Source organism: Tubulanus polymorphus, chromosome 3 (genome assembly GCF_964204645.1).
Source record: "Tubulanus polymorphus chromosome 3, tnTubPoly1.2, whole genome shotgun sequence".
In the NCBI taxonomy this organism is placed as follows: Eukaryota; Metazoa; Nemertea; class Palaeonemertea; order Tubulaniformes; family Tubulanidae; genus Tubulanus; species Tubulanus polymorphus.
This window is the reverse complement of record NC_134027.1, coordinates 6,416,492-6,433,957: the sequence shown is the minus strand read 5'-3', so window position 1 is coordinate 6,433,957 and position 17,466 is coordinate 6,416,492. Positions and strand designations below refer to the sequence as shown.

The window sequence follows — 17,466 nt, the reverse complement described above, 5'->3', positions numbered from 1 at the left end:
TTCAACCAATATTTTGAGAATATCCATGACCATGAATTGAGAAACGAGAACTCAAGAAAACATTTATGTGAATTCATTCTCTTTTTCTTATCCACTAGTATATAGTACAATTGTAAACATAAAAGTTATGTAACGTGTGAATTTGACAATATTTTAATTCCACACTTGCACATTACGATAAATACATGTATAGTAAATAAATCATAATGATAGCTGTAAATATAAACATGCAGAAAATTGAAAAACAAAAATAACCAAATAACAGAACTATTATACTGTACACTAATATCAAATCTTACAGTTGTTTTTAGTACATGATTATATAATATATATATTATATTAGATATCTTTACAGTTTAAAATAAAGCACATTAACAAAAAAATAATCTTTCACCATTTGCCTATTTAACTTTTGCTAATAATTGACAGCGAATAGCTGTTCGCAACCCGGCCCTCGAATCATTTCAAGTGAGGATTCGTAGCATTTCGTAGCAATGGTATCCACAGCATTCACCAAATCCCTTTGAGTTGAATAGTCTAAGCTTTCATGTACATACGACATACGACCCAAAAGCTAAATGATAGAAAAAGCATACACATTCATTATATCCATTTCTATAAACCTTTCCTCAACCCTGCTATTCAAGCCATTGAAGCCCCTAAGAACTGTTGGTGCAAGACCTGACAAATTCAGTTAGTTACTATTCCTGTCTTGTATTATACAAATTATCATATATAAATAGTCTACACAGGTGCTACACTGCTACTCCTGACAACATCGATTGTTTGGTAAATTAGCATATTGTTTATTTGAGGTTTTTAATCTAATTTATTTTACAAACATTTCATAGAAATTCAATAAATACTACTGGTATATATGGTTTTAGATGTAATATAGAAAAACCAACGTTACACATGGTTTTGACACGATCTTATTTACACTTCTTACAAAGCCCTTAGAGGCCATAAAATATCCAACCAATATCCCCACAAAATTGCATCACTGACAGTCATCGACATTAATGGTTTAAGGCTGAAATGAGTCAAATCCAGTATCAAACACCACTACAAGTAGGTATTTTATTTGACTTTTTCACCTCAAAAGAATGCTTTTGAGTTGAGCGGATAAATGAACCTGCAATACTACAAATCATTACTGTTCAACGACTCGTTACTCAATACATATATAAAATTTCATAAAACATCATACAGAGATGAACTGACTATCAGTTAAATTTCACGTTTTAAAATTTGATATAACAAGATTTTGGTATGTTCATATTTCCGTGAAAAACAATTACGAAATGTATAAATTGTTGTAGATATTGGCGCTTATCTTGATATAGGGAGCTACACAATCTCAAGTGTTAGCCATAACTTAGTGGTCAGTGCACTCAGGTACAATATCAGCCAAGTTTACTTTAGGCATAGCAGTAAATATGAGTACACAATACATGCTGTAACTAGTGAGGAGGGGCCTTTGTAATATTCAAAAAGAATGGGATGTCTCAAGCTTAGTAGCGAATGAGTAAACTAAAATCAATGCTATATATTATCAAGCTTCAGATTCACAACGCAAACGCCCATTGGTATTGTCAAGCAGTTCATCCTCAGTAGTTGAATCAACTTTATCATCTAGAACTAGGAATTTCCCATCTGGGCTCAGCTGTAAAGAAGACGCTTCATCCTCCTCATCAAGTCGGTCCTCGAGACTGTTGATATTAGCTAGAAGTAGCTCCTACAAGATTACAATATAGGAAAACGTAATCATTGGAAGTTACACAATTTCTGTTGTTGTTTTCAGTACTAGATACCGAGTCTCACGGAAACATTGTTTCCTTTTTGAAATATTTATAAAAAGTAATTACTCACAATCACATCTAAATAAGCATAGCTGTGGTGTAAAAGGAAAGTTATCAAGACGGAATGTATATTTCATAAATCTATAGACACCTACCTTCTCCTGTACCTTCATCTTTTGCTTTGACCTTCTCTCCTGAAATACATACATTAACACAATTGAAAACATCATCAAAAATGCAATCTATCGCATGCTTTTACAAACAAAACAACATTCATAACTTCATTAGAGAACTAAAAGTGAGATAATTTTCATTTTTTGCATGTTGGCAGAAAACGATATTGCATGCATTGTAGTCAATATATATGGATATACTTTCTTCCATTCCACTTAGTTCAGATCAGATAAGGCCTTAACATTTTCATTCAAAATATAATTGCGGCGGTTGGACTGTTTGAAATTTGAAATAAACCCTTGGTAAAAACTGAAATGAACTTCAACCTAAAACGATTCATTCTATAGAAAGACTAGTTTATGAACTGAAAACATGCAAAGAAGAATGAGCTTTGCTGTTATCCTGCATCACGGCACGGACAACAGGATTGAATGGAAACTATGGTGATTTTACATTACAAAGATATGTAGAAAGTTAATGTATGTATCATGTAAAGACCAGCATTGTTATTGATGTAACAAACTTTACCAAAACACAAACAATGATACTGGATGCAAAGAATAATTGACTGAAAATTCCATCCAGAAAGACATATACAGTAAGAAATATTTCTATAAATGAATAATTTCTACCCCATTATTAGTTACTCATGCACATATGTACGAGTTATATGCGAATTATCAAATCAAAAGCAAATTGATTAGATAAACAGCGTAGTGTTATCTGTATATGTTTTAAATGAATATACATTGTAAATAGTTTCGGGTTTTATTTCTCAATATTAACGATATAAATATGTGAATATGATGGTGATCACATTAAGCGGGAGTCAAAACCTTTTCCCATAAGGTTTCAAATAGCGCGCAATTATTTAGATAGAAAACTGAATGTACAGTGAAAATAAGTGGGAGCCAGTCACATGATATTTTAGTGTAGTATCTTAATTCATTTGAAGCTGTCCCTTCATGACAAAATATTACTTAATAGTCCAGCTTTCCTCCACCTTGCTTACTTTGTGAAGTAACTTGGTGCATGAAATAATGAACAAATAAAAGCAATAGGCTGCAGCCAACACCGTGTCAAAAATAAAAATAGTCCACTGCACATTTGGCAACTACCGGTAAGTAATAATTTCTCCATCCAAATTACAATATACATTAAGGAAGAGAGTCCCCGAAGACATAGAATGAGTATTGAAGTATACAATGAAAACGTGTTTAGTACCTGAAACTTGTAATGTTTGCTAGAATTCAAGTATGAAAAAAAAATTAAAAATAGTAAAAATGCAGTTGAATTTAGGCTTTTAAAAAACAGCAAAAGAGAGAGAAGTGCATGTAAGTAGTGGTATTGGATATCTATCATATCTTAATGGCAATAACACAAAGTTGCTGAAGTGATGATAAAATCATTATGGTACTCACCATTAATGAATGGAAAGCAACTTTAGTAGCGCCACTTATTGACTGACAAATCTAAAATATAGAAAAAATATGTATAGATTGGGCTTGTGTCCGAGTAAATACATCTGTTTTTATCGATAGCTTGTTATATCGAGGATCCAGTTCCACAGATGTAAATTACAGTAAACTTCGGGTTAAAATCAGTTCATTTTTCAATGAGGCAAATGTGAACTCATCAGAACTGTGAAACTGGGTGCAAATTTATCTCTATTTGAATAATGTGAGAACAACTGACCTCTTCACCAGTTGCATTACATTCAAACACGTGACACGCAAAAGTTGGTTGTTCTCCACCACCTGCTTTGTTCCTCGTGATGAAGGCAAATAACCTGCAAAATATTGTTGTCATGCAAACAGAATTCCATATACAGGAACTTCTGAGGGAATCAAATGAAAACAAAAATTTGCTTTACAAACCTCTTGTTCTCATTATGAGCGCACCAGTAAGAAATATCCTCCAAAGCAAATTCTGTACGTACATTCTTATTAGCTGGATCCAACAGTTTTAGACTCTTATTGGTAATAACCAAATGCGACTCCATCATTTTGAATATATTATGAATCGCTCGAGCAGCCATTATCTGTCTAATCGTCTCGTGTACAAGTGCTTCACCTGCAAAGTACGACATGGCAAATAAAGACATCGTAATGTTGAAACCTATTTCAATATTGAAACTTAACTGATACTTACCCCGGTCACCCGCCACTTCCATTGAACCCAAAAATCGGACTACATATGTCTGGCAGTATGCAGCTTCTTTTTCTTCCGACCCTTCTTCTGCCAGTGCATCGGACGACTGATCAAATGGGTTAATTCTTCTATGGAATAATTAAATCATGATCATTAACTTGCTTAATGTACATTGAAATAGATTTAGGGAATAATTTAACCGTGATCAAAACTTGCTAAAATGTACAGTGAAGTAGATTCAGTTATTAGCAGATTATTGACCTTTCAACCTTTCGAGCTGTGTTGGATTAGTTTTGCCATTAAAACATGAGTTATAAAGTCGAGTTACATACCTAGGTGGACCCTCCTTAGGATTTAGAGACTTTCCTTCGTCGCTCGGTGATATCATATCAAACTGTATCGGAGTGCCGTATAGAAAATTATCAACAGGTGACCGGTCTGGAGAAGTGGGACTAGAATGTGATTGCTGAATTCCACTGAAATTAAACAAATTCATAATATTATTGCCATTCTGATTTTCCATACAGATCATTATTCAATTCATAATCTCCACTTACGTAATAGAATGTGGACGTCTTCTAGATGCCTCGTTTGGCGAGTCATGTTTTGGTTTTGACGACACACTAGCCACTCTTTTCTTTACCGGCTGCAAAACTTTATCCTTCACATATCCTCCCTCTTTAACAATATTGTTCACCGTGGCTATCCACTGACATAGAAAAAATTGCAAGAAAACAAATTTGAATCAAGCGATATATCGGTAAGTCATTTTTATCAGGAACTTCGAATGTATGGAAGAGAAAAGCTAATGACAAATTTGTATCCACGTTACCTCATCACGTTCTCTCTCATTTTCAGCTTGTAATATCACAGTCCTGAAAAGTATGTTTGTAAATTCATCATCATCATCATCATCATCATCATCAGTCTTAGCCCCCATCCCTGTGTTAGAGCGGTACATAAGCATCCAGTTCTGCGGTTCTTTATCAAATTTCACCTTAAACCTGATTGTTTAAATGTGGTTCACTCACTTTTTCGTAGACGGGGCTACAATATGAAAGATGAATCTTCTATCATCTGCATCAGCAGGTTCCGCGTGTAAACCTTCTTCATTTAAATCCAACACTAGCCCACCAGCTACCTGTTAAACGGATGAAAAGATAATAAGATGAACTGAATATTAAGTAGATAAAGTAGATGACTAAGCAATTGACACCAGGCTACATAGGCTAGGCTCCATATTACACTTAAAGCATGTCTTAAGGTTCAGTTCTCTCCAAAAAAGCCATTTTATTTCACATATCACAAACGAGGAATACGAATACCTCAGCCTTGCTCTGACTCATAAGATTGCCACCTTGTATGAAAAAATATGACCGATCCCAGCTACTGGCAAACAAGGCAGTTTTACTGTGAAAAAATGTTAGGAAAGATTGTTATATGGGATTCATCTATTAACATAGACTAAAGTATGTTATAATACGATTACCTTCTCATGAACAAATATCCAGCTTTCTGTGTTAAATTCAAGTTAGGTGGAATATATGGCATATCTCCGACTGGTTCAGCATAATAAAGATGATTGCATTGGTGCTCTAAAGTGTTCATAAACTCGACAGAACGTTCAATTTCTTGATTCATTTCTTGATGTACACTGAATAAATACATTCAATAGATAACTACGACAGTAACGATGAACGTCAGAACGGTGTCAGGTATGAAATGAGATGGCTTAAAATCGACTTACCCTTGTACACTAGCACTAATATTGCTTAACATTTCTTCAGTCTCAGGTCGCACGATCGCCTCATTGCACAACTGGAAAAATGAACGATGCGCATGCATGTATCCTAACAATGGTTCGAGGAATGCATATTTCCGTTTATACTGGATTGCGTTGAGTGATGAGTAATAATGCAGCGCTGTCTATAAGTAGAAGTAACAAAGATTACAATCAATTAAGTGTCATACATGAAAAAGATTTTCAGCATTACATGTATTTTCAAAACTGCACCTGATGAAATTTCTTCTTCATTACATACAGTTCCTCATTTCCTTCGAATCTCTGTTTTTCATTGTCACGTTTTCTTGGTATTTTCATATATTTAGCGACTGCTTGTTCGTGTTCTGTAAATACGAACGCAATCAATGACCAGTCATTCCCACCATCAGTGGCATTGTCTGAATTTGCTCACATTTTTAATTAAGACCTTATATGGCCTAGCCAAAGATTCATTTTTACCTTGTGTAGAAACCTGAAACATTTCTCCCATGGTTTGTATTTCTGAAAAGTATCCGAAGATTTAAAGGCAAAGTTATATTTGAACACGTAAGGTTTAAACGGCGGTGTCATTCATACCATCCAGATCCGCGTGTAGAAATCGGGTAACGGGGTACATCATACTGTCCGCTAACTGTGTCGCTAAAACTTGCTGCATAGAACTTATCTGAAAATATATGCATGAAGTGAAATAATTATTCAATTTCTAATTTTCCACCAAACATGCTACTCACCTCATCTAAGTATGTTGAGAACTGCATGATGGTGGATGTTAGAATGCTATCGTCGGATTCCAGTGGAAATCTCTGAAATTTTAATACCAAACAACTAAACATAGGAAGAAACGATGCCTTTCAAAAGCCCACTGATTTTGACTGTAAGTAACTTACCTGTTTTTCATAATTTTTTAACAACTGTGAGAGTGCTTGAGTAGCAGCACTTAATTCACTCTATAACAAAATATCAAATAATACCATAAATACAATTTCTATTTGGAATGGATTTTTAACATTTATCTTATAAAAGTTTCAGGTACAATGGCATACCACTATCCATTCAGATGGCACCACTTGATCCTCCAATTGGTTCATTTTCAATTAATGTTTCAATTAACGTTTCAATCAAAAAATCAGGCAAATTATGCATTAAGTTGAAGTTAAGAGTTCATATTATTTTGCATGTTTCATATGATCATAAGCTTACATAGAATTTGAAAAAAAACATCGTTAGATTTTAAATAGAGCTAAAGCCTAGAAGAAAAATCAGCGTTGACCTGTACACTAGCAAACCTGGAGGATTCAGGCTTATAGCATCGCTGCAGTAGCATTTCCATTGTTGAGTTGGACCTAACTAACCTGAGCTCGATGTATCCTATCACAACACTGATGAAAGCTTTTTGCGTATTTGCCCAGAATATCAGCATCATTTTCAAAGACCCCAAGCAGACTTCTTGTCTGGTAGAAAAGACAATTACCATAAAATATAAAAAATGTGTGATGATTCGATTCAAATTTAATTGAAATGATTACAGATTTTTGTTTTTTTGGTGGTGGTGGTAGGTGGGGCAGGAGATAAGGGGTGGGGTGTGTTTAGTCAGTAACCTGTCTGTGGCTTAGTTTCACGATCGGATATTTTCACAAACTCATCCGATTATAAAAAGCTTACCACCAACGATTAGTAGGACTAGGTTAGGTTACTAAAACTAGTAGGGTGTGTTGACTTGTGTACAATTCTATTATTTTCTTCTCACCTGCGGACTGTCCTCCAGAGCCTCTTCCAGGTGTAACCTTTCTATTCCTGGCATTATGACCAATTACGACCAGCTGCAAATAGGCAGCTATGACACTAATTAACGCTGAAAATCTGACTATTTATTATGATTTTCAGGAAGCTGTCAAACTGGTAGGGGGTGGGGAATAGATCATAGCCGGTATAGTTAGGTTGTGCATCATGTCACAGTTCGAATCCCATTATTCGAAAATGATTTCACATAAATGAATAAAGTTCACGAGTAATTTTACAAATATATTTGATCGTAACGCAATCTTATTTTGGTGTTTCATAAAATTTGTATATGTTTCAGTTACGTTTTTCGGTCCACAACCCATGGTCTCAACTCAGCTCAGGCCCGGAGCGGAGGGAGACTGCAGCCGCGCGAAAAATTCAAACTGATAATCGATGTTCATCGTCTTCCAGCTTCTGTTTTTATTCTGATAAAGCTGATAAAGCACATCAGAGACCAAGCTCATTCATTCCACTCTGGATAGGGCGAAATAAATTTGTAAGAAAGATGAACGAGAATATCTATCACTCACTGAATGAGTCGCCAACATTTGTTCCATTAATCGTTTCGTCGTATATTGTAGTATTATTTATATAGTTAGGTAGAATGGACCCAAACAGCTTTAAAGTTGATGTTATTTTCAATAGCGTGAAAGAATTACAAAACGGTGAGTTTTACGTACGTTTGCTTGGTATTTTCCCGTCTGCATCACCAAATCTGCTATAATGGTGTCTGGTGTTACAATCGTGGTTGAAGTAATATATTTAAGGCATAAAAATTCAGTTGCCCGGTTAGCTCAGTCGGTAGAGCATCAGGCTTTTAACCTGAGGGTCCTGGGTTCGAGTCCCATACCGGGCGTCACATTTTTTTCGCCATTTATCTTAATTTCTTTCCAGAGAGGTCTTCTTTAGAACAAAAATTGAATAGTGTTCGTCAAAAGAGAAGGGACCTAGAAAGTGAAAATGAGCACGGTGAGAATCTTTTTAACAATACATCAATTTGAAAGCTATAATGTATACGTATGCGGATTACAAAAAATAGGTCTATTATATTTTACAGCCCTAGCGAAGTTTCAACAAAGTAGTGACATCAATACAAAGTTAGAAGGTTTTAATCTTAGTTCTTTCTATTCAAATAAAGAGAATTAATGTTTGATATTAATAGGAATAATTCGTAATACTAGGAAATTAAAATTTGAACGCAATTAAATTTTTCAGAGATGTTGAAAGTTGCTCACCATAAAGTAGACCAGATTCAAAAGCAAATCACAAAGTAAATGCTTTAAATCGTTAATATGATGCTTATTTTGAGACATTCCATTGTGAAATGCTGAATGTAGAATTTCAGTTCAATTCTTGATTTTTAGTGCAGAAGAGACAATTCAACAAAAGAGGAATGCAGTTGAGAGTTTGAACACTCAAATCGAAGAAGAGCGGATCCGCAAAGAACAATCTCGGTTTGTAAGATTGTGAAATAATTCATGTGAATAGACTACCTAGGTAGTTAGGGTAACAAATTCATACTGTACCTAGTTTCTCATTTCTGCTGAGCTGTTACGTTTACTACGGTCATCTATATACTGCATTACCCTTTTAAAATCATGATCAAGCTTTTAACATTACCCGGTAGTATTACAACAAATTTCATTAAAGTTTACCAAATTTACCCGGCTGAAGAGAAACAAATAAGGTATCATTATTGTTTAATCGTGTTTTGCATTTATCTGCAGGAAAGAATTCGAGAAAGGATGCGACAAAATGGCAATGCAGTTATTAGAAGCTAAACAATTCTATGTAAGTAAATAATTGCTGCTGAATTAGAACCTCTGATATCTAGTTTTGGGTCTATATCTTATTCATATTTCATTCTTTATGCAGACAAATGAATGTTTAGAAAATGAACTGGACAAGGTTGAAACAATCTCACAAAACTTTGATGGCGAAGGTAAATTTGTAATCCATTCGGTACAATCATTTACAAACAAAATAGTTTGTATGAGAATGATTAAATTTTCTAGATATGATGAACGGGAATCAAATTGTCCAACTTGAAAGTCTACTTGGACAAATCAAACTGGAGGAGTCTGCAAAATATCGAGTACACGCGTTACCGCCTCAGTTACAGCATCTTGTTCTGTAAGTCATGAAATCATCTTGAATATTGATTTCTTATTCCTATTCTATAAAAATGAATAATAACCTTTGCCGGTATACTAACCACTGCGAAAGATGAGTAAGCTCAAAATCGAATTGTTTCGTTTTCTACATCTCAGCGAAATATTGACATACGAAAATGAAGCTTTAACTAAGACAAAGCAGCGAATTGACGAGAAGAGGACAATTTTGAGAAATGACCTTGAGCAGATGCCACTGTGGCAACCATCTCATCAGCAGCAGGAGCAAGTTGCGGATGATTGAATTTTTTTTCGGTAATTTGATTAATAATGTTATAATCATATAATTTTCTAGTTTGTAATTCCGATTTGATAGTAAATGTGTATGTTACGTTTAATAGCCGTGTTTGTAGAATTCCAAAAATCATTTTTCGGGGAAATTGCCAGTTCGTTGTACGTCGTAATGCCGGCATGGTGCCACGCGCGATGAAAAATTTGCCGTCGAAAGTATCACTCGTTTCCGCGAAGCCGATGTGCTGCATACGTACTGCAAACATAATCCAGATCGGCTCAATTCGGATTTTGGGCTGATACGTCGAACATATTTGGAGTCCATTTGTTGAAGTTCATTAACATAGACAAGAATATGACTTCAAATCCAGATTTCCTCATTGTAACCGGTGACTGTCAGTCCCAATGAACTGGAAGCCTGGACAAAATTCTACCACGAGTTAGCGTTCAAACTGAGCCATCATGAACAGTGTTCAACAGGAATGATATGGACCCACCCACGTTGCTTTTGCTCCCATCGTGTTGGCTGTCCCAATTTTGGCGATCTGAGGGGCCGTCAGGGGCGGAGACGACAGGACTAGCTGAACTATATTGAACTTAAACTTTCTGACAATAACTTATTTTCAACAACACAGAGTCTTGACCACTGAGGGCAACATGAACTTTAAATGAATAATTAGGCCTATATGGGGGGGGGGGGTATTTCATTTTCTTACATAATATTTAGGGGGGTTTGACAACATTTGTTACAAGCTGTTACAAGGGGGAGGGGCGTCTAAATTTCCCAAAAAATGTGTTACGTAATTTAGTCCCTAAGATACAATATACGATACTTTATTGAGTCTCGAGACAATTAAAGATGTATCATCAACAAATACAAAAAAGCAGGACTATATCAAAATCATTGATCGCGGCCGCGTCGGGTGATCAGATTTTGAGGAGACTTTTTCTCGACGATTAATTTCTCGTCCCATGTTGTGGCCATATGTAGAAAATCCCACAATAATAACGAGAAAATAACGTTAAGTCCGAAAATGTTTTCTTGAGCTCACAGGGGCCCGACATAATAAGTTTTTGACCCCAATATAGGTACTATTAGTTAGGATTCCCCCTGGTACTGCGGGCCAGTCGATGTAGGCCGTCCTTTTGACCGAACGGCTTCGATTTCAAAACAATACATAGTATAGTTAAAATTCGATGCGAGAAAGGATAACCTTTCTGATTTCAAATACTGGATGAATTACATCGAGTGCCCCGTAACATCCATAAGAAAAAAACCCGATTATTGTATGATTGATTTTTTGGGGGAAAATGAAGATGATTGATAAACTTGAGGCGTTCTTCGCGTATGCAGCCCGGCGGTACGGTACTGTCTATTTCAACTTTTGACTTCTGAGCATTTCAGGCCAGGTGGTCAGCTTAATCATTTTATTTTGTGGCTCTGCTTTGTTTATTTTATCGTTGTTTCTACCATGAGTTTTCTACGAATAAATGATATTATTTATTCGAATAAACTCGTATGGGTAAAATGATAAAGATCTTAACAGGGCCCCGAAAAGTGGGTAAGGATCGTAGCTATCATCGGCATGTACCAAAGAAATAGGTCGCGGTGGGCAAATCGATACCGAAGGGCCTGGGATTTTTTGAAAAATTTCAGAACATTTTTCATACAATTCCCAGGCACTATGTGACATTAAGAGAATATGATTTAGCAACTGTCAACTGCAACTGGCATGTCCCCTCCAGCGCGGTATGGGTCCGAAACACTACAGCGCGTCCATACACTTGGATATTCTCGGAGCTACCCATTATTCTGGTACTCCACACAGAACAGGAAGTCTCTTCGTAACCGCTGTAAGTTCTGTATATTCCGATCAAGATTATCACAAAATGCCGGTTGAAAACCTCGAAGAGCAAGGCTTGGAGAAGAATCCCAACTTACAGCTTGCTACCTGGAAATGGTTGTTAACCACAGACAAATTTAGAAATGATAAACAGATTAAAAATGACTTACTCGAAGCGATGAAAACGGACAGTAAGTAAAAAGTATCACCTCTGATTCTGAGAAGTGTTTGTCAAATTTGCATTGTCATCGACTTGGGCACACTGACTGTGTCAGGCCTAATTACCTAATTACTGTTCGAATGACCAATAGTTGATATTTTTTTTAAACAAAAATACTGAACTTGGCAGGATTATTCATAGCCAACAAACAATGTGTACATATACCGGTACATCCTTTCTTCTGTAGATATGGCGCCATTCTACACTGAGGTATGTAAAGATCTCAGCTGGAAACTCGATGAGAAACTGTTGGCGTCGATGCAGAAGGCAAACGAGGAAGAACTGAAAAAAATTGATGAACAACAAGAAGACGCTGAGAAAAACATGGGTGAAACGGAAGTTCGCGATTTCATGTTGAAGAAAGGCGAATATTTGTGTAAGATTGGGGATAAGGTAAGTTGACGACAGCATTTAGAGGAGAGTAAGGGATTTTCTGAGTGAGTCAAAACAGATTTATATTCAACAAAATTCGATACAATTTAGGGGTTATCGCTTGGATTTTTAGGAAGGAGCATTGTCACAATTCCGAAAGACCGGTGAAAAAACGACGACTCTAGGATATCGCCTGGATATGGTATTCCATCAAATACGAATGGGTTTATTTTACATGGACAAAGATTTGATCAACAGGAACCTGGAAAAAGCTCAGAGGTCAGTTTGCTTTAGGGCAATGGTATGCCTAGTAACTGATATCTCCATTTCCCCTCTTACCTGCAATCCATCATAGATGTTTTGCCAAATTTATTTTGAAATTTACTAAATAGACTCTAGATTCATTCTGAAGATAGATTAAGAATCTGCATAAATCTTCCATCTAGGAATCTAGGAATAGGAAAAATTCCTGTGTGCATCCTCGACCCCTGTTTAGCAGTAGTTTGAGGCATATTTTTTGTCTGTTTTTACAGTTTGATCGATGAAGGTGGTGACTGGGATCGAAGGAACCGATTGAAAGTATACCGCGGAGTATACTGCATGGCTAACAGAGACTTTAAAACAGCAGCGAACCTGTTTCTGGATACAGTGGCAACCTTCACATCATACGAATTAATGGAATATACAGATTTCGTCACATATACAGTTCTATGTAGTATGATATCATTAGACAGGAATGATTTACGAGAAAGGGTAAGTCCAAATTCATAAATGTTGCACAAATCATGTTGAATTAAGGTATTTACAGTCAAAGTTTTACCTTCTCCGCTTAAAAATGATGAACTCTTCTTTCATTCAGGTTGTGAAAGGATCAGAGATTCTTGAGGTTTTGCACAGTTTGCCAGAAATCAGAACGTATCTATTTTCTCTGTACAACTGTCAATATGCAGAATTCTTCAAAAGTTTAAGTAAGGGTCCAAAAACCACTTCAGAAACTTTCTTTTAAGATACATGAAGTCAATCGATTTTATGAATGGCTACACAATCCTCTTCCAATCCTATCGTTGTGTTTATGTTTTAGGTCATATCGAGAGTCTACTGAAGCATGATCGAGTGTTACATCTGCACTATCGATATTACATTCGCGAAATGAGAATCTTGGCCTATACCCAGCTACTAGAATCATACAGTAGTCTTACTCTACAGTACATGGCTAATGCATTTGGTGTGTCAATCAAATTCATAGACCAGTAAGTATTGCTGTACTTCATTCTTCATACTGAAAATTTGTAATTAAATCTGATAAAGCGAATATCTTAAAGCAATATCTTTGCATTGAGTTTTCTCCAGAGTAATCATTTTGTATTATGAATTGTAGAGAATTATCACGGTTCATCGCTGCCGGCAGGCTTCATTGTAAAATAGATAAAGTTGGAGGAATCGTAGAAACTAATCGACCAGATAGTAAAAATTACCAATATCAGGTACGGTAATCATTATCGAGAACTGAATTTTCAAGTAGATTAAAGTATTTCAGTGACTAGATTCAAATGTTTAGCTATCAAGGAATTATTAGTTTTCATGTATGAACTCTCTTGTGTATTTCAGGCAACTATAAAACAAGGAGACATTTTACTGAACAGAATTCAGAAATTGAGTCGAGTCATTAACATATGAAGGAGCATCTAATCTTGCGTTTGAAAGTGTTTTTGTATTTGTATTCATTATTCCTAGCTGAAACATTAAGAACAACAATGCACGTGACAAACGTTTATCAATTATAAATTAAAGCTTGGTGTATAATTCGAAAAAGAAATCTGGGCCATGATAAGCTTCTACTCACAGTTCATGTGTTAACAGTAATTGTGTGAGGATTTTTCGTAAAATGAACGCCGACAGAGATTTTTCATCTGTTCTCAAATAATGTTTTGAAAACACTGTTGAAAAATATATTGTATTACATTTCTTCTGTACATTTTATGTCTCTTTTCTACTGACAGTTTGAGGAAATATTATTTCATTAAGGACTACATCCACTTGAGGACATCGCAGCAACCTCTCTTCTTTGTTCGGCATATATACATGTATCTGATTCCATACATGCTAGTTGTAGACTGTAATCTCCTGACAGCTGATTTCATTAATCCACAGATCGATGTTGTGCAACATTTTCCATGGTGTACTGCTTGATACCCATTAGTACCTACAGCGATCTATTCAGAGTAATAGATAAAAGATCATAGTTCTGCCTGGGCATAATCCATAAAGTAGTTCACCTACATGTCCTAATGTTATGTATCGATTTACTGTGGTATTTTTTTGCATACATGTATTCACTGTTCCCTTGAAGATGTGAATGTACTTTATGGATTCTTCGTATACCCATCTGGTAGAGTTCCAACACTGTTATCCATCAAATGATAAGAAACAAAAGATTTCAAATTCATAGTGTTTATATTGCTTCAGTATAATTACACTATCGAGACAGAATGATCGAAGTTCTTCTCTCATGATAAAATGCATTACTACAGCCGAACCAACTTGATCCGGATCAGTACAATCCAATTATTTATGGTCCACCGTTACAAATGTGTATAGGTAACTGAACGGGCTTGTCTTAACTGATCCGGATTAAAAAGTAGAAAATGTAGAAATTTTACAAATTTACCATGTGCCTGCTGTGCGCCAACATATATCCAGCAAATAAAGTCTCGTCAACATTTTAGCTACCTGAGATTCACAAAAGGTGGACATAGTGACCTGAAAGAAGACCTCAAAGCATCATAGCCATCCCTAATATATACTTGTACTTAGAGTCGCTTGAGATTTCAAAATTTACATTTGAGCTGAAGTTACACCAGAAGAACAGGAAGCATTTTGAGATCTACATGTATGAATAACTTGTACAGTCGTTTGAGATTACTAGTTGCTACTTCTACTCTACTTCATTGTATCATTTTGAGATTGGAAAAAGATTTGACATTTTGTACATCATACCGGTTTTTATACAGATAAACGTTAGGTTTTGTAAAAGGAAACTCAAAACGTTTCACGACAGACCCTGACTAACCCTCTGAAATCAGTTAGCCAGGTTTAGGCCATCTTGAGAGATAAACCAGAGCTGATATAAATCAATTATAAATGGAAAAATGTAGAAATGTTCTTTCAATCCATTCATCAAATACATTGAATGTATCCCTGTAATATATCGATATGTTCAATAATTTTCAGTGGAGATTAATTTCAAATGGTAGAATCTATGATTTCAAAACTTCACAACAAACCATAAAACAATTATTTCAGTTGATAGTATCAACGATATTAAAATTTGAATAAAAGTTTACAATGAAAACAAACCATAAAACATTATCTTCATTGCTAGTACTGGTATCTATGATTTCAAAACCTTTGTTATAACATACTGGTATTTTTAGTGCTGGTATCTATGATCTATAAAACGTTAAATAATGAAATATAGATGCTCTACTGGTCATCAAGACAGGGATGATCATGTAGAGATTGGTATTCTACTTGTTACTACAATTTGAAATTTGATCACTCATCCTCACTTTTGCCCGGCTTTGGTTGCCCAATCCCGGCCATGTAAGTCCATATATGGATGTAACGACCATGGTCCATTCCTCTGTCTACTCTTTTACCAAAAATGTTATGGGCTGCCTGGTTATCCCCTGGTTAGATTTAAAGTAACAGTAGTCTTAGTGATAATTCAAATTCGAATAATAATTCGAATTTCTCAGGCCTTTAATTTCTTTCCTACTAAAATCTCTCTCTAAGCCAGATCTTATAAATCGAATATACACAAAGTCGGACTAGTTTTATCCCCAAAAGCCTCAAATAAAGGAAATTACATTCATCTACGGCGGTGATTTTTAATTATTGTTTGAAAAGATTAATAACTCAGACCTATTAGAAGTTTGAAATATTTGTGAAAGGTTTGACACTGTCACATAGTTGCCACATGTAGTAACTAGGTTTTATAAGTATTTTCATTTCAACAGTCAGAATTTTTCAGTAAATGTCCCTAAATCCGACTTTAAGCGGTGCTCTTAGATTTTTCTAGGTCACACATATTTAGCCCGTCCCAACTTTTCCCACTTGCGCAAGTTTTACTGTACATACAGGGTCCTATCTAAGGAATGAAAGCCACTCGCCCCCTCAAAAATCTACTTGCCCTCTTACACCGTATGATCATCCGTTGATGACATAAAAGTGCACTAGCTTGACGGACAAGTGAAAATGATAACCAACCACTTGCCCTAATACTTTTCCAAGTTGTCCTGGCAAATCGGACAAGTGCTTAGATCGCACCCTGACATCTTTCTATATCCAAACAACTAACAAATTCACACATCTAGAGTCTTAGCCTAGAAACTTGCCTGAAAACAGACCAAACTATAATTTTACATGGTAACATCATAAATAGAAACACATACTGGATGTGTTTTTGCAATTCAAGCATATAATTGCATTTCAACTATAATTAACATCTCAACTATTGTCATTAACTGAGAAAGTAATTTCAATACCTGGTACCTATTTCGCTAGATGTCTGTTTCTTAAGAAACAAGCAACTGAAAGAAGCAGGCTGATTCTATAAATCAATTAAGCATAAATATAATAATTTTCATTACATAAAATCATAATGTAAAAAGGTATCACAGAGCAAAGAGAGCAAAACATTATTTTGTAGTAATAATACTAATACACAAATCAACATTAAGGAAAGCAGCCTAGTTCGCTAAAGGAAGACATTCGTAATTGGTCTAAAGTTATGGTACTATGGCAGGATCATCAAGGTGCAAACGAATTTTGTACTGAAGAACAGACAATATACGAACAATTTGTTTTTGTGTTGAAACCAGCAAAGTCTCTCTTTCAAACCTTCAGCAGAATCAGTCATATCAATTAACAGTAG

At 35.5% G+C, this 17,466-nt stretch overlaps 3 protein-coding genes and 1 non-coding gene across 6 annotated transcripts; 3 read left to right on the top strand and 1 right to left on the bottom strand.

Annotated features, from left to right (window-relative positions):
- Nucleotides 1-73: 73 nt before the first annotated feature.
- On the bottom strand, nt 74-7,808 carry LOC141902377 (DCC-interacting protein 13-alpha-like). 3 transcript variants are annotated; one of them, XM_074790071.1, is made up of 20 exons: nt 7,658-7,808; nt 7,263-7,361; nt 6,798-6,857; nt 6,642-6,713; nt 6,487-6,574; nt 6,370-6,411; nt 6,142-6,254; nt 5,875-6,053; nt 5,617-5,781; nt 5,453-5,537; nt 5,159-5,268; nt 4,960-5,002; nt 4,685-4,836; nt 4,460-4,603; nt 4,128-4,255; nt 3,854-4,049; nt 3,672-3,765; nt 3,398-3,448; nt 1,958-1,996; nt 74-1,738 (listed from the first exon to the last, which is right to left on the bottom strand). In XM_074790071.1, the coding sequence occupies exons 1-20, from the start codon at nt 7,709-7,711 to the stop codon at nt 1,556-1,558; spliced, it is 2,097 nt and encodes a 698-aa protein (XP_074646172.1). In that variant the 5' UTR covers nt 7,712-7,808; the 3' UTR covers nt 74-1,555. The 3 variants fall into 3 exon arrangements, with proteins under 3 accessions (XP_074646172.1, XP_074646175.1, XP_074646173.1); XM_074790074.1 differs by having other exon boundaries at nt 4,128-4,252; XM_074790072.1 differs by lacking the exons at nt 6,642-6,713; nt 6,798-6,857.
- Nucleotides 7,809-8,296: 488 nt separating this feature from the next.
- LOC141901265 (uncharacterized) lies at nt 8,297-10,107 on the top strand. The gene is made up of 9 exons (XM_074788408.1): nt 8,297-8,357; nt 8,587-8,661; nt 8,750-8,797; nt 8,908-8,962; nt 9,057-9,146; nt 9,420-9,483; nt 9,568-9,634; nt 9,708-9,825; nt 9,963-10,107. Exons 1-9 carry the CDS (start codon nt 8,297-8,299, stop codon nt 10,105-10,107), a joined length of 723 nt encoding a protein of 240 aa, XP_074644509.1.
- Trnak-uuu (transfer RNA lysine (anticodon UUU)) lies at nt 8,476-8,548 on the top strand. The gene has a single exon. It is a non-coding gene; the product is annotated as a tRNA-Lys (tRNA).
- Nucleotides 10,108-11,933: 1,826 nt separating the features above from the next.
- On the top strand, nt 11,934-14,503 carry LOC141901601 (26S proteasome non-ATPase regulatory subunit 6-like). The gene is made up of 8 exons (XM_074788940.1): nt 11,934-12,129; nt 12,346-12,551; nt 12,664-12,809; nt 13,064-13,283; nt 13,390-13,498; nt 13,612-13,780; nt 13,909-14,014; nt 14,139-14,503. Exons 1-8 carry the CDS (start codon nt 11,985-11,987, stop codon nt 14,205-14,207), a joined length of 1,170 nt encoding a protein of 389 aa, XP_074645041.1. The 5' UTR covers nt 11,934-11,984; the 3' UTR covers nt 14,208-14,503.
- The last annotated feature ends 2,963 nt before the right edge of the window (nt 14,504-17,466 follow it).